This window comes from Battus philenor, unplaced genomic scaffold (assembly GCF_028537555.1).
Source record: "Battus philenor isolate CCGP_79_NKW_IND1 unplaced genomic scaffold, ilBatPhil1.0.hap1 SCAF_29, whole genome shotgun sequence".
Classification (NCBI taxonomy): domain Eukaryota; kingdom Metazoa; phylum Arthropoda; class Insecta; order Lepidoptera; family Papilionidae; genus Battus; species Battus philenor.
Window position 1 is genome coordinate 6,512,923 of NW_027181692.1, and position 18,492 is coordinate 6,531,414.

General features: G+C 32.6%; 1 protein-coding gene across 1 annotated transcript in view; it reads right to left on the reverse strand.

Annotated features, from left to right (window-relative positions):
• Window positions 1-18,060, reverse strand: part of Klp64D (kinesin-like protein 64D) — a 61,260-nt gene extending 43,200 nt beyond the window's left edge. Inside the window, exons 1-2 of the mRNA XM_068769773.1 lie at window positions 17,929-18,060; window positions 17,379-17,591 (exon numbers count right to left, since the gene is read on the reverse strand). Coding sequence (XP_068625874.1) covers window positions 17,379-17,591; window positions 17,929-17,934 — 219 coding nt within the window. The 5' untranslated portion in view covers window positions 17,935-18,060. The remainder of the gene's footprint in view (window positions 1-17,378; window positions 17,592-17,928) is intronic.
• Window positions 18,061-18,492: the final 432 nt, after the last annotated feature.

Genomic DNA, 18,492 nt, shown 5'->3' on the forward strand with positions numbered 1-18,492 from the left:
GACAGGCACTCAACAGTTGCTCTTTACAAATCAAATTTAACAATGTATGATATATACATTACAATGAAATCAAAACAAAATATTCTTAATATAAATAGGCTGTTACAAGAACTTTCGAATCAACATAAAATGTCGGCATTTTTGTCCCTACAGGAAGCTACCAGCTCATAAGGCAGTTCTGCTGCAGCCGACAGGCACTCAACAGTTGCTCTTTACAAATCAAATTTAACAATGTATGATATATACATTACAATGAAATCAAAACAAAATATTCTTAATATAAATAGGCTGTTACAAGAACTTTCGAATCAACATAAAATGTCGGCATTTTTGTCCCTACAGGAAGCTACCAGCTCATAAGGCAGTTCTGCTGCAGCCGACAGGCACTCAACAGTTGCTCTTTACAAATCAAATTTAACAATGTATGATATATACATTACAATGAAATCAAAACAAAATATTCTTAATATAAATAGGCTGTTACAAGAACTTTCGAATCAACATAAAATGTCGGCATTTTTGTCCCTACAGGAAGCTGCCGCCAGCTCATAAGGCAGTTCTACTGCAGCCGACAGGCACTCAACAGTTGCTCTTTACAAATCAAATTTAACAATGTATGATATATACATTACAATGAAATCAAAACAAAATATTCTTAATATAAATAGGCTGTTACAAGAACTTTCGAATCAACATAAAATGTCGGCATTTTTGTCCCTACAGGAAGCTACCAGCTCATAAGGCAGTTCTGCTGCAGCCGACAGGCACTCAACAGTTGCTCTTTACAAATATAGTTTTATAAAGAGCGCGCGACAATAATTAGCTTCACGAGCATTGATAACATTTAATTCCACGCATTAACATTAGTAGATTATTCTTTGATAGTATAATATACTTTTATTCAATAATAAACGGTCTAAATATCTCCGGACGCAGATTTTAAAACCATGTAAATGAATTAAAAACAGAGTTCCACGCATTATGATCAACTGGAACAATCTTTAATGCTATAAGAAGATCTATTTAATAATATATTTTTAATTTTAGATTTAAAACTAGAAAAGGAAGGTCTGAGACAAACATTTAAGACATCATTAATTTTCTAGATTAAGTTATCGGTAGAATTCTAGATTTAGTTTATTCCAGAGAACAAGGTTTTTTAGACAAGACTGCGTGTTTTTGAATCAACAAGAAATTAAAATCTACATTAAAGTTCTTATAAGAAATAGAAAGGTTTTTAATCTTGGATAATATAGCAAAGAATACATATAACATTTACTCATCTAGGCATGCAGCTTTTGAGGTAAATAATAAAAAAGAGATGACAATAAATACTCTTTTTTTTAACAAAAATTACAAAATCAAACTCTACATTAGAGTACTCGGCGATAAACATTGCCTTACTCTAAAAAAAATTACAAAATTGAACACTTTATTATAGTACTCGGCGATAAATATTGCACATCGGCCTTTGGAAAGAGACAATCGGCTAATTTCAGCTTCGTAGAGCACTATCTCTGTCCCACTACTATTGTAACGTTTTGTCAATCGTATTTCGTGCGACAGTGACAACGCTCTACGAAGCCGAAATTAGTCGATTTACACATTGCATGGCGGTAGGCAATTTCGCATTTTATCATTTGTGTTACATGTTTAAAAACTTTACTGGTATCTTAATTAAAAATTGAAATAAGGATAATTCATAGTAATTCACAGCCAAATAGATAAATCTTAATTCAGGGATTTACATGTAAGCCCACATTACAAGGTGAATGCCGGCTAACTTCGGCGCTAGTAACGACCTCTACATCTTACTTTTTGACCAGGAATGGGAGGCCGCAGAGCTTACATCGATTCTGTGAAAGTTCCATGGACTGACTAAACTCAAGTGCCCAGAAGAGGAGTTCGGCTTGAACTGCCACTCCTTTTGAAAGCGTTGGAAGAACTGGCAGAAGAAACTCTTCTATCTAGCACGATCGGGAGTAGAAGTCGTGTATTATCAGACAAAATAGGACAATGGCTATAGGTTTTACAATACCTAGTAGTATATTTTAAGCGCGCCTTTTGTTATGCAATCTCTATTTACTGCATTTTTTAAAGGAATCACTTATAAAATTTTTCATGCGGTCCTTATAAATCGTAAAAAAACTGATTTTTCAATAACAATACAACTATCCCCCGATTTACACGGTACTTATTTTACACGTTTTTCCAAATAATTTTTTTTTTGTTTTTATCGCACTCTACTAAATGCTACTGCGATTGAACACGTGTGCTGTGTACACATTTCACGGGGAATCCCGAGCTTATGTGCCGACTTGCTGCACACGCACACTGTGTCTGTATTTCTTCGCATAAAATTAAAGTTTTATCTACCGAAAATTGTATTTGAGTGAAAGTTTCGCAGTTTCAGAAAAATTAAATTTACCATATTCGTAAATTACAAGTGAGTGCATAATTTAGATTATTATAAATAAAAAAAAGAATGAGAGTAATTTCTGACAGTGATAAAGGATAATAAAACACCTTTGTTTTTATTTTTGTTCTTCTGTTTAATGTATTGTGATTAAATTAAAAAATAAACAGTGTTTCCATAATATATTAAATATTTTAATTTGTCAATGCATTTTATTTTTATTTCTGTGTACACATAAAAATATTGAAAAAAATCACAACTGTTGTTAAATAGCAAAATTATGCATTTTCTGCAAGCTTTTCGATTTACACGGTTTCGACTTGAAAATTTTAAATTTTCGATTTACATACTTTTCTTAGGTGTACTGAAATATAATACATTAAATTCTGTTGAAGTATAAAACACGTAAAGCATCGGATAGATGGAACGAGCGTGGCGTCTCTAGCTCTATTGATCGACCAGGGCTATGTATAATTCATCAAATATACATGATGATTATATATGTATTTTACGTAATAATATTTTTAAACCTTTTTTTCCCTCCGTTTAGACCACCTGTATACACATATTTTTTAGAATCAACGAAGAAAGTTAAACTCTTGTCGAATTTATCATTGTCCCCCTAACATTTTTCCCCCTTGTGGGGCGTGGGCTACATGTTGGGAAACAATGATCTAAAAAGATCTTCGGAGATCCAAAAGTGATTGTTCTTCGGATTTTTCTATGAGATAGAATTATATATGACATCAATCATCGAACATATATAACCGACATAGCCAGATTTTTAAGGCCCCCGTTTTTATAACCATTTTCCGCTACATATATAACAGAAACTTGTTTAACTTAAATAGTTTATTTATTTCATTTTTAATTTTACTTTCTGCTCGTATATTATTCTTCTATATTTCCTCATCAATTTATTTCATTCTCATCACCAAGCATCACCATTTACATTCCAAAGGTATCACAGTATATATATTTTATCACACTATATTAACACAACTTATTTTCTAGTTTAATTAATTTCTCTTATAACAATGTGAAGTGGTGGTGGACAGGTCATATGGCACTCAGAACGAAGACCTGATGCCTTGAGGTTCTGGAATGTAGACTGCGGATATAGAAACGCACCATATGACATTAATCCACGGTATAAAACAATCTTATTGGTAGGATATGGGATAGGTCTGTGTTCAGACAAAATCGTATACCAGTTCAGAGCAACAGGACATCAGAAGGTGCTGAACAGGTGGCTTTCAACCAGTCATATTGTAATTTAATTAAGGAGATCAGTATCAATGACCTTACAAAATAATAATACATATATAATCTATCTAAAATAACATACTATTAGAAAATCACGCATCATCACACGAACAACAAAATTAGTTTAGTATCGCTCGATGTTTGGTAAGAGATGCGGGAGAGGCGACCCGGGCGGCGCGCGGCAATGGTTGCGACACACCAGCCTTGGCCCGGTTTCGTAACGAGCCGAAAATTTTCAGCGGCGTGCACGAGCACCTACCTCCTCCCCCCCTGCCCCCACGTCTCCCCCCACTTTAAAACGAGGCTATTGGAAAATAGAGACGGAATGCAGCATGAAGGTTTCCTTATTTCATACTGTGTTTCAAAATTATTACTTATACACTTAGAACCATTACCATGCCTACCACTACTTACTATATATATATATATATATATATATATATATATATATATATATATAGTAAGTAGTACTATATATATATATATATATATATATATATATATATATATATATATAGTAAGTAGTGGTATATATATATATATATAAACTAGCTGATCCTGCAAACGTTGTTTTGCAAAAAAAAAATTGATATTTTAATTTACAAATAAAAAATAAGGGTTGATCGTAGAGGGGTGAAAATTTATGGTTGTATGTATTCTTGTATGCTGTATCATAAAAAAATAAAAACAAAAAATTTCGTTAAAAATTTTTTTTTTAAGTGTGAACAACCTTTATCACTTAGGGGTATAGAAAATAGATAGTAGCCGATTCTCAGACCTACTGAATACGCATATTAAATTTGGTAAAAATCAGTCAAGCCGTTTCAGAGGAGTTCAAGTTCGAACACCGTGACACGAGAATTTTATATATTAGATATATATATATACACACATATGTATAGCTTCGATAGCTTGTCAAGTGACAGCTATAGAACCTTCGCTTTGAATGCGCAACGATTCCTGATCGTTCTAATATTGAGAGGAATCTTAGATCTAAAATTAAGTTTGATTTAGTAAAGAAATCTAGGCATTCTCCAAATATATATATATCACGAGACTGGTAGACTACAAGCAACATAGTAAAACTACAAGCTTCCCAAACACACTAATCTAAAAGTCCCCAACTAACTCAATGGATTTCACATTGTTCAGATTTAACACACAAAAAAAAATATATATACAGTCTGTCTGTACAACATTGATTTTAATTCGACTTCAACACTCTCACCCTCCCGATCCGGTGAAATTATTGTATGTAGTGGTCAGAACTTATGCTTCCTAGGGACGGGTCTAACCTTCTTTGCTACCAAAGAGGCTTTATAACCAAAAGAATGGAACAAAAGAGGCGATGAGTACAAGGATTGTGAATGAACGAAAAGAGTATAGAAAAGAATGAAAAGATCAAAAGAAGATATAGTAAAAGAACTTGTAAGACAAAAGAGAACGAAAAAAAAAAATGACAAAAGGTGTTTTCCCTGCACCCTCAACGCCTGCCATCTTTAAATCAATTTTCAAATGCTATTTGGGCAGCAGAGGAAGTTAGAAGAAGAAGAAAAAAAATGCTAAGTCATCTAGTCGTAAATCTTTAGTACATCATCTAAAACATCAGTATAATCTTGTTAAACCTGATCATCATGGTTTCAGATGTCCAGAGCTGGTTGTCACCGTCCGTTTTTCGAGGACCTTAACAATATCGCCTATCCAAATGTTATGTGGACTCCTCAACTTTAAGACCCTGGGGTATCTGTGCTGCGCTCTGGTACTCACTGCCATTAAGCCCCGAAGGATATCCACCTCCTTGTCTTACGAGAGGTCCTACGTTACGCTTGTTAGTCTATGATCTTCACTTTTGAAAGTCATGACGTCATTAGAGTATCGAATAATATCATCTTAAAGCCACCAGGGTTCCAAACGCACCCTGATCTTATGTCAGCAACAAACACAGTTATTTTTTTGTGGTCAATCTTACTACATCCTTTATTCATACCTAAACTCTATTATCACACTGTAATAGGATTATTCATATACATTATTGTTCACTTGTTGCACCTACGACTTCGTCTGTGTAAATGTTAACAAAAAAATTTTTTTTATGGCCCCCGCTATTGGAGGCCTTTCGTACCCCTAATTAGTTGGGATCAGGGTCTTTATTTACAAATGAGTTTTTCAGATTTTTCATCTTTATTCTTCACTCACTGTCATACTTCACAACAAAAAATATTTATTTCATTTAAGACTTTTTCTTATATAAAATAGCCTAAATTACTCCTTATTACATTAACTACCTGCCAGTATATATCCCGTCAAAATCGATTCAGCCATTTCTGAGATTAGCCAGATCAAACAGACAGACAGATGGACAAATATCAAAAAAAATATAATTTATATATATATATATATATATTTGACACTTTTTTACTAATTTTATTATATTTATTAGGGTAGGCAGAAAATAATATCGCTTTCTCAAGTTAAATTCACACGACTACATTTTTAACAAGTGTTTATTTCTAATCAACAATATATTCACCTTCGTCAACAACCTTTTGCCGTCTAGTATACAAATCAATGCCGGAGCGGTAACAAATCAATCCGTTTTTTCTGTTAAATATGTCGACAGAAACTACATTACTTTCCGTCCGCCCTTACATGTACAGTTGCCTACAAAAGTGTTAATAAATTGGCGCCTAGAAAAATGTATACCAGCGTTATCTTTATTTCTACATATGTACAGCGCTTATATACGAGTATATAAACTTTATACTTTCGTTATATCTAATATATAAAATTCTCGTGTCACGGTGTTCGAACTTGAACTCCTCCGAAACGGCTTGACCGATTTTTACCAAAATTTTACATGCGTATTCAGTATGTCTGAGAATCGGCTACTATCTATTTTTCATACCCCTAAGTGATAAGGGTGGTCCACCCCTAAATTTTATTTTTAATTTTTTAGACAATTTTTTTGGTTTTTATTTTATTATGATACAGCATACAAAAATACATACAAACCTAAATTTTCACCCCTCTACGATCAACCCTTATCTTATATTTGTTAATTAAAAACTTTAAATTTTTTTGCAAAACAACGTTTGCGGGATCAGCTAGTATACTATATATCTTAACAAAATATTTTTTCTAAGACATCGCTCTTAGTGTACCACGAACTTAATAGCGCTGTGACGTCACCGCTATGGGTATTTCAGATGTTGCGCATATTCAATGACCGAGCGAATGATTTTTCCCGCTCGCACTTTAGCTTCTAAACGGGGACGATGGAATCTTTCGCCGGCTCCATCTTACGCAAGACCCTATGGCCTTTCGTTCGTCTTTGACCTATATCATATTAACTGAGTATTTTGTTATACATGTAAATTGTATTAGGGGGAACGGAATGTAATGTCGATGTTTAATTTGTATAGTGATGAAAAATAAATACATTTAAAAAACTTTTAATTTAAACGGTTTTTTGATACCCATATTGTGTTGTGGAAAAATATATACCTAGTCCGCCATATTGTAACGGCGTCCATCTTGAATTTTAAATTTTGACATAATCATCGTGTTTTACTAGTGTAGCCCTTTCATTTGATACCCATATTGAGGGGGTTAAGGAAAAATATGTAATCCGCCATTTTGTATCGGCGGCCATCTTAGATTTATAATGTTATTGATTTTATTATATTGTATTGTCATCTAAATTAAATGTGTGTAACAAATTTCAGATCAATCTGACAACGGGAAGGTGCTTAGATTTCAATTTATAATTTTGACCCAAATAAATTCCGTACGGGTCGAACTAAATAAATCCGTTTAAAAAACATAGACACCACAACCAGGGTTCAGGATTACTACGCAATATTAAGATGTCGACCATCTAGCTCGAGGAACAGGCTGCGTAATAGTAGTGATGATATTTTAACTGGTCGCGAGTGATGTGGAAACTGCTTTCTATCACCACTGGACACATCTACACAAGAGTGTAAATGACAAATCACCAGGACTATTTCTGTTATTTATTTATTCAATGATATAGCATTATTTCGTATTTAGTTTTACCTAGACGTAGACCTATTTTAATTATAATTTCTGATAATAATTTAAGTAATAATATAGATCACAATTGTATAACAAATATGGGATTTATTTTATTTATTATTAATTGTGATTTGTCGCATTACGTACTTGTAAAACATTGTATACTAGACAGCAAAAGGTTGTTGACAACGAAGGTGAATATATTGTTGATTAGAAATAAATACTTGTTAAAAATGTTGTCGTGTGAATTTAACTTAAAACATTATTTTCCAGCCCCCCTAATATATATCTCATTTGTGGGCAAAAAAAATATTCGCAACTATTTCTAGTAATAATAATAATAATTAATTTTAATATTAACGATCTTTTTTCTTACTATATTATTAATACGCGTAAAATCATTAAAAGTTAAAATAATTATATATCGTAATGATAATATAGTAATAGAAAAATTTTCACATTTCAAATAGCTAGAGTATCCGGCGATGAATATTGCACATCGACCTTTGGAAAGAGACAATCGGATAATTTCGGCTTCGTACTAACTTACTTCCTACTAAAAGAGAGACGGTATGGTGGAATAAGGTCGCAAATTTACGCAGTTCATTCCCCAAAAGGAATCATGTAAAAAATTGATATCACCGCTACTCGTCGGTGTTCAAGACTCAGAAGCTTCTAGAAACTAATTCATTATCTGCTAGAATTCCAACAACACCCCGTTTGTTCGAAGTTTCTAGCTAGTATTTAGCAGAACCGTTCCAGAGGTGACGGAGATCCTGTGCCTGATAGAGTAAGCAACAGTACCGGTGTGAAATACCTCCAGACCTCATTCAAGACACCCAGGTCTTTACCATCATACTAACCTTTAGACTTAAGATAGTTTCCGTGGCTAAACATCGAGGTGAGAGCAAATAGGAACTCTTGGGGTTATAGGAACATTTCAGAAGAGTGGAGATAGTGTAAACCAATGTTTCTGAATGTGGGACCCACGCCCCACAGTGGGGCAATTTAATTGTTAAGGGGTGTAAAAATGGACTTAATATGACTTTAATCCTTTGGCTTTAATATTATAGTTATATGTGTAATTAATAAAAGGACTAATATTTATCCACTTCCGCACATGCAGTGGTAGTCGTGCAACAAAGTGCACCGCCCACCAGCCCGCTGATAAATGCGTATGCGGCAAACAATGCGAATTACACAACTGCCACCGTCAGATCACTCAACACGTGTTTCACCCCTCCACAGGGCATCTTCAGGAGTTATGTTACACCGATTAGTGCCAAACACAGAGTGAGTCCGTGCACTTTGTTGCACGACTACCACTGCATATGCGGAAGTGGCTAAATATTGGTCCTTTTCTTACTTAGGATGGACTTCCGCAAGGTAACGCCTGATTCCATTAAATATTTATTATTAATTAAACCATTGATTTTTGGACAGAAAAAATCATTCCTTTCATTCTTTTACACGTAATGATAATATAATAATGTCTTTTTAATTTTTTTTCCTTATCTATCTCCAAAGAGACACTGCCAGAAGTAACTGACCAGTAGCATTACAATAAAGAAAACATATTAATACAACTTATTTTAGATTGGTTGGAAATAGCTACGAAAACTTGCTATTACACCTATGAATAAATAGCTGTGTATAGCGTTAAATATAGCGTGTTGTGTACACATCTTTTGTTGTACACGGAAACTGTTCAACCGACAGATGCGCAGCGATGACGTCACAGCTACAAACACCTAATAAGGTAAACAACATAGTTATTCTAATATGCAATTCTATTTGCGATGGAAACACGAGGTACGCTTTTTTTTTTTGGCCCCCGCTATTGGGGTCCTCTCGTACCCCCTATCTTTTGTGGGACAGGGACTTTACGGGCAAATTTAATTATTCACATAACACATTATTAACTTTCTCTTCTTTCATACTTCACATTGTCTTTCGGTCTATTCTTTCATGCCACAATTCTGCTGTCGTTCCCTTTTGCTCTGCATCACATTTCATTAATTCCTCTTTTCTTTTTACATTTTCATAATTACATTGTTATTTTATATCGCATTTTTATTACTTAAATTCTATAATTACTTTATATCACAGTACTGTATGTTATTTTCTGTGTACACTTTAGGGAATGATCTATCGTTACCTTTTTTTTTTTGGTTTCGGTGGAGGAAATCTTTCGGTGTTCAAGATGCCCCGCCTCTGGGGGGAGGACAGGGGTATGTGGGATTCCTACCCACAAAAAACGAGGTCATGCAAGTAAGGAGTGCCTTACTAGGCCAACGCCATTGAAGATACGGAAGGCGTTCAAGACCGTGGGGTCCCACGCAGCGGAAGGATATCCCACGATTTGCCCACGTATGCAATTCTGCATACATATGAAACATGAAAGGACACTTTGCGAACAATCTACCGCCGTCGCAGCCTTATCACTGATAACAACCCATCTTATCTAAACACATAAAATTATAAATGGTCTGACTGTTGAAATATTTTAATGTATATATATTTTTTATCTACAAACCATTACTGTAATTCGTATCGAAATGATAAACGAATACACAGAGGACATCGAGGAACCGCACCGAATGTCTTAAGTGGCAAGCGGCCCGAAGTTAAACATACATTTAATTTTATGCTTAATATCTTTTCAATGTTTCTATCGATTCTATATCGATATCCACAGCGAGAAGCACTCTGCAATCTGATGGTAGATATGGATCCTAGCGCGAATCGCCTCGTTCGCGAAGGCGTAAGGCTCTAAAAAAACGAATCGGATCTTGCGTCGAAGCCTTATTTTGTCGCATCACGCATTTATGCAGCAGTGGACGCTGTTAAAGTGGGATCTAGCGGCAATCAAATCGTTTAAAAATACTTATTCTATTAAAAATCATATACATAATTTTCCAATTACATTGAATTCAAAATATATTAACGCAAGATATACATTTACATGCGCTTTTGAACCGTCGATCATTTTAACATTTTTTATGGTCCCCGCTATTGGGGACCTCTCGTTCCCCTATCTCGTGTGGGACAGGGACTTTTTAATTCTAGTAATTTATTCGTATATTTTTATTATTATCATTCTTCTCTTTCATATATCATCTTATCTGTCGTACTGTTTCTTTCATTCTACAATTTTCCCAGTCTTTCTCTTTCATTCCATTAGCCATACATTCATCCTCAACCACTACATTCTAGGTTTCCTTACTATTTTATTTTGCAACATTATTTATTGTTTAAATATTTAACACGTATTTTCTCTGTAATTATCATCTTATATTATACTATTTATTAAACTATTTTTGGTACTACTATATTCCTTTTATTCCTATATTTTAGTGTTTGATTTATTTTTACCTATTGCATTTATTACCACCTTCCTGCAGTAGCTGAGGAAGCATATTTTAACATTATAAGCAGTAAGTTACCACCGACTCGGAGCTAAAAACTCAAGTCACGTCTTTTTAAATGTAATTTAACAATATTTGATGTATACATTATAATCAAAACATAACATCAAAATATTATTTATTCGAATATGCTGTTACAAGCGCTTTCAAATCTTCAATCAACGTAAAATGTCGGTATTGTCAGTTTAAGAAGCCATCACCGACTCGAAAGGTAGTTCTAACAGGCAGGAAACCCAAGAGTTGCTTATTTTCATTGCCAACGCTATTTAAACATAACTCCTAGACCAGTGATTCCCAAAGTGGTCTATATCGACCCTTAGGGGTCTATGACAACCTGCAAAGGGTCTACGTCAGCGAAAAAAAATTTGGGGGTCCATGAAATGAAAATGGGAGTCCACGATGGTGCTATTTATTTCTTAGTAATTTATTATTAAAGCATCAGGTTCATCCTTCTCACTAAAATATTGACTTATTGCTTATGTTATTTTATTTATAGTTTATTTAATGTTACGTATATTTTACATAACAGATACAAAATTTTATTCTGAGTAGTTTTAATTTAAATTCAATTAATAAATGTATAAATTAACATGTGTTTTTACTTTAAGTTTTTAACACTAAACTTCACTACAGTTAGAAATTTACAGGAAATCAATATCAGGTAAGTAGGGGATCTACCCAACACGGAAAAACATGGCAATGGGTCTACGACACAAAAAAGTTTGAGGAACTCTGTTCTAGACCGTAAATTTGAGAAGATTCGCTGCCACGTCTCTGATCATAGTAGACATTTCTTCGCGAATATTGTCTTTGAGCCTGTCAATTGTCAGTATATTTACGTAAATACAACTAGGGGAACCTTCAGAGAAATAAATCCATTGGCGTGAAGATCCAGGAAACCAATAATGTCCCCTAAACACTATGTCAATTTTCCAGTAAAAAAATTATTCACCAATCATTGGATATATAGGATTCTTGATTACTCAGTTTTTGAAAAAAAAAATATTGCTTTGTAACAATTAGATTTTAAAATTCGAACGCCTGTCTGGCCAAACCTAATTTTTTTATGAACATTGAATGCTTTCAAAGTTAAACAGTATATATTATATCAGTATGACAAAAATATATTTTTGTTCATACATCAACAATAAAATTTAATATGAATTTACATTTGTTTACGTATGACGTAATAAAATTAAATATTTCTACCTACTGTAGTTGTACCTGGCTGTATATGCTGAATTATCTAAGCGTTAGTAAATAATAAAAAAAAAACAGAAAAAAAATTAAACGACTTTACATAAGCAAAAAGTTTTTATAACTTCATTTGATTTATAAAAAAAAGTTAAGACGTATTCTTTGAAAGCATTCAAGTATCGAAAGATGTCCAACTCGGATACGCATTCTGGTAAACATCTGGTATATGTTAGTATCGTGGAAGACATTAAAATTCAAAATGGACTTCTACACATACTTTTGATTCGTCAATTATTTTATTATTAATCTACCATCGGGTTAAAACTGATCTGAACACCGGCGAGAAACTCAACAGTTGCTTTTTTAAAACGATATATAACGTTTCATGTGATCAACAATGTAAATGAGTCAACAAAGTTGCTCCATGAATACTATAATAAGATTTATTCAATAATATACTTTTAATTTTATATTAATAACCTAAAAAAACGTCTAAGATATCCTTTGAAGGGTTTAACATTTGAAACCGAAATATAGACTTAGTTGTAATTTTATTTCTTGTATTTATAATGTATTTGTAATGTATAACATATATAGATTTGTATACCATCATTGTGTCCAGCGTTGGACAAACGTGTATATGATGAAACATAATCGTTCATAGATTATAGAAAGAAAGAAAAAATTGAGATCACGTCCAAAGCGCTATGACCCCACACGGCTTACGCAACGCCATATACACCAGAATAATACAAAATACACCGTAACTCAATCGCCTAAAGTCGAAAATACAACATACAGTTCGCCGTCCGAAAATACGTCTTAACCCAGTTTTTAAAACGCTACGGAAATTTTAACTCTAATTTAATGTGAATAAGGTAGAAAATTATTTATAACATCGAATAGGGCCAACTGTACGAGCCGACGTGGAGCTCGTGAATGATTTGAATCGTGTTCTAAATTTAAATTCTCTTTTTTTTTTCTTCGCGTATCATTACGTGTGCCTATAACCATGCAGATTAAAAATTATTTAAGCATTTGCAATTATTTCATGATTAGCTATTCTGGAATACTTTTATATTTATTTTTATAGTTTTTATATTATGTTTTATTGGCTTTTATTCAAGTACTATATACTAAACGGCAAGTCTAATTTCATAAATAGGTACTTGCCGACGTAAATGTGAGAAAATTGATTTTGTATTCCATTAGCATCTACATACAGGTTGATTTGGTTTAAACGGGTGAATGTATAGATCATTTCTCAGCCAATAATTATTTACAACTATTTTAATTATTCTATGCAAAGTGATCACTCGGAAACATGTTACGTTATTTTTTGTTTGCAATGAAACAGGTCAATTACTTCCGATAGGAACAGATAAACAATAAATAATTTCAATATGTATTAATCCGCATTTAGATAACGCTCTTTTTTAATATAGCTTGTTTATTTATTACTTCTGATACAATTTATTTTTGGATAGGGTGTACATGTTGACGAACGAGCTGTAGATTCAGCCATTTAAAACATACACCTATAACCAATCATCCTGTATAGTGTATTCATATGATAATTTTTACTTATAGGAACTATAGAAACTTTATTCCATATTTATTTACTTTCATCGTTAAATTTCATCACTTCTAGAGTAATTCGCAAGGCAAATTGCCGATTCATTAAGGCATTGTGTATTATATTTTAAAATTTTACGGTTTTCAAATATTTAACCTATAATCTCTGTAACTGTGTCTAGGATTGATTCTGGGTCTGTACCACTTCCCATAGAATAAAAGACATTCATAGATATTACAAATATAATTTTGAAAAATACATATAGTACATTTGACATAAATTGTATATAAAATATATAACATTTACAATATGTATCAACATGGATATTATTACTTAATATCCTTTTTAACATAAATACAATTTTACAATATACATTATGTAATAAATTTAAAAATAAAATTACAATATTGACATTTCTGGCTCCATCTTCCTGTTTCCTTTGCCTTCGACGATTTAGATCGCAACATTCCCGATGCATTAAGCGGTCAGCGTCTTAATGCCCTGCATCAGCGAACCTGAGCCCCTGCAGGAGCCCAGCGTACGGCGAGATGCATTAGGAATGCTACGTCAAATTATTCTTCATTGCAGTAAAGATAACACAGTTTTATGCATTTTGAAAACAGAACACGGTATCTTCCATTATAACAAACATAACCTTCTATATCTTGCTATACATTCTTAGTGTTACTATACATATATAAATACCTATGTAAGCATTCTACACACTACAACATATAGACCAATCAAAAACTTCCAACTTCTTCCTGGACAGAGATATTCTTAAATATAAAAATCGAATACGACGTATATTTTCCTAATTTAAATTCGCTAAGAAATTGACGCAATAGATAAATTTTTTTCGGTTTCAACATTTGCTTTCGCCATTTTTTTATCTGTAATAATCCCATCCCATTTCCGTTCACATTGTTCTTTCAATAGCGCAAACATTTACATTTGAATTTAAAAAAAATATTTAATTATACATTTGAGAATTTACAATGTAAAAAAACTAATTTATATTCCATTAATGACAGACCTTAATTTAATACTCATATAACCGTAAAATGAAGGTAACTGTACAAATACATTTAAATATTGATTTATATAGTCAACTAGATTACATATAAATTAAAAATATTTTAGTGCATCAATCATATAAAATTATATATTATATTATCACCTTTAGGACCTTTAATTAATTTAAAAAGCGGAAATTTAAATAAATATTTTTACAATTTATGTACAAAACATCTAACCCGCCGCCATTATTATTATTTGTACCAAATGCCAACGGTATCTACATTTTTAAAATTCAAGACGTACGTTTCACGATCGACGCGATATAAAATAAAAGATAATTTAACTGGCTAACCTAAAAGTTATATGTTATTAATTCCCGCACACGCAAGTCTAACCTCTAAAATCATATACACTATTGTAACAGCCAAGCGTGTAATCGCCAGTCTATATAAATAAAGCGTTATCAATAATGCAAATAACCTCGCGAATGTTATGTTTCATTGTTGAAATGTAATTCATACAGACGCTTCCTACAAGACTAGGTGAAATCCACGTCGATAATTCATATAAACGTGAAAATATATCGCTTTCTAACAAACTATACGCGTATTGAAACTTACCCGGGATACAATTACGTAACTGACATTTTTACATAATTACGTATATGACATTAATAGTTCAAATAAATCAATTCTAGGAATCTTCCGTAACAAATCTATTCGATTCTTCCGTTGCCAAAATATGGCGGCCTATATGAATATCACTAGTTTTTCTTTTTTTTTTAAAAAACCTAACAATGTTATTAAATTGTTAGGTTTAAAAAAAACGTGTCTTTTGAACACTCGATAAAAAGTTTCAAATTATTTTTACTGTTTTTGTTTATATGAATTCAATAACATTTGTTTAAAATATTACGTTATATTTCATTACAATAAGAAAAAACGCGATATGAATGCGCTGAATATATTTAAAACGAAGTCACGCAAACCGTTTTCCCTCCATCGGTAGTACGCCGCCGCCATATTGATTTCAGCAAGGCTGTCACTGTAGGCCACGCCCAAAATGTAATGGCGGACGCAATTAGTGTTATCTCGATTTATTATATCTTTGTTAGAAACATTTAAAATTTGCATTACGTTTATAACGTTTATTTTATTAACGGTCGGAATGGGGACAAATGGTAAATATAGGAATAAAATGAACAAATTCGTTTAATATTTTCGTCTTCAGATGTGACTACACCGCGCCCACCCACCATTCGACAAGACTGATGCATTAAATAGCGCCAGTCGAGACGAAGGGCGGAGGGGAACGGAGTAATATTCTTCTTTCTTCTATCTTCTTCTCTTTTACTTCTATTTATACATACATACATTTATGCTACAGACCCAAAATTAATCTTTAACAAGTATAGTGATGAATAGTTTATTTTTACATTATTAGACATTACAGCTGTATTATAACAGTTAAAATGGCATACAATTATTACATAATACATCCCAATGGCGAATTTTAATAATTAAGGGGTCCATTATTAAAATAACCTAGGGGTCCAGTGTACCCTTTCATGAATCGAGGGTTACAATCTGTACAAATCACATGTCTAGAATTTTATATACAATTTATACAATGACTTTTGTAACAAAGGATTGAATGTATTCAATTTAAACTTGTATGGGAAGCAGACAGTCTAACAAAACAATAGGATTTTTACATTTCAGACGCTATTCTTTAAAAGATCTAGATTTAAGTTTTTCTTGTATTTTTATTATGAAATATTTCAAAATTTTCTATATAATTGTTTCAAATGGATCTGAAAACTATAATAACTATCTGTACAAATAACCTAAATTCATTTGGGAAGTGATACATGCCTATCTAACATGAATTTATAAAATTATTATCAGATATAGAAATGAGATAAGAATTCATGAGTAAAATTACTAGGTAAGAAAAACCATTAAAATGAAACTTTATAAATTTGAACGGATATAAAAGTACTAGAAATGTAAATTTAGTTTTTGCCGCAGTATGGCAGTTATAAATACATGTTATCTTGAACAATCATGCAAATTTTTGCCAACAGACAACCTAGTTGCTATAGTCAAGGTAAAAATAAAATTCTTACAAATTTATTTATTTAAGAATAAAATTCAGAATATATTCTTATTACTTCTTATATTATTATTCTGTGCTTATTAGATTCTGGTTCAGATTAATGTTTTCTAACCTATTGATAGAGTATTTCCAATTAGAATGAAGATAAATTAAAATATAAAGTTAATAAATCAGCAAATCTTTGTTAAAAATAAAATGACTAAAATGTTTGATCTATAGTTAAACTATAATATAAATAAACTGTGTAATAGAGAACAAAGAAAAAAAACCACGATTTCAATTTAAAAAAAGAAAACGAAAAAAAATTAAAAAACCGTACCTGAGAGGTGTTAGTGTCGAAGACAGCATCATAAGCGTAGATACGAGGGGGCTCCGGTGGCGACGCATTGCTTCTGGTAACGGCGATGGTGCTGTTCACGGAGTCCACCGACACGCAGTTATAGGACCCCTCCATTTTCTCCCTCTGGTCCATTGGCCGCACCCGCACCACGACTCGAACATTTTCAACCGTAGAAGCCACCAGTTCAGCATCCTTCGAACAGAAAAGTCGAGGAGGTATTGACGCTTCGGTGTCTCGGACAGAAATGCGTAGTTACAGCCGTGCACGTCGCAGTACTCGACGGCATGACCGTGACACCAATTACATGACTCACACAAGCGAAAAAAAATTTTTACAAACTACCTCATTAATTCCTTTATGTTATATTATGGTAGTTAAATATAAAACGAAATGTAGTTGAAAATCGCGGAAAAGATGAGATTATTCCAATGATGCAATAATAAAATTCGTACAAAAAGGAAATGGTGAGTTATGAAATCGGGTACGGTTTCCGGAAACCGTGCGATAAGATGAAGAGACGGACACTTACAGGCATCTTCCACGTCCGACTTCCACGGAATCACTACGACGTATATTTCGCTACGCGCTCTGCAAGTCGCGTCTTTGTTTGTCGAATATTGGGTAAAAATCAATACTGACGACCTACTTTTCCCTGGGCTTCTTATTCCCTCTTGTATGAAAATGAATTGACGTATTCTACGAAACTTGCCACTATGCTAAATATAAAATCAGTTCAAATTAATAATATTACTCCTCAAAAATTATTACTAGTAATTATAAATGTATTTATAATTAGTTGCTATTCGAAATAAAATTGAATTATTAAAGTTTAATAAAGTTTTTGCTTTTCTCAAAAATAAGTATATTTATGTTTAAATTAAAATCACGGGCTATAAATTATAATGTAGAACATATAAAGGAAATTTTAAATTTATATAAACAGTATTCAAATTAACTAATATATTTTTAACTTTTAACATTGGTTATTTTAGTTCAGAAAGGAACGTAACAACTTTTAGTGAGAAACGTCAAACGCGAATGTTTATTTTTATTTAATAGAAAAAACTTTTTAAATTATAATCCCATGGCTTTT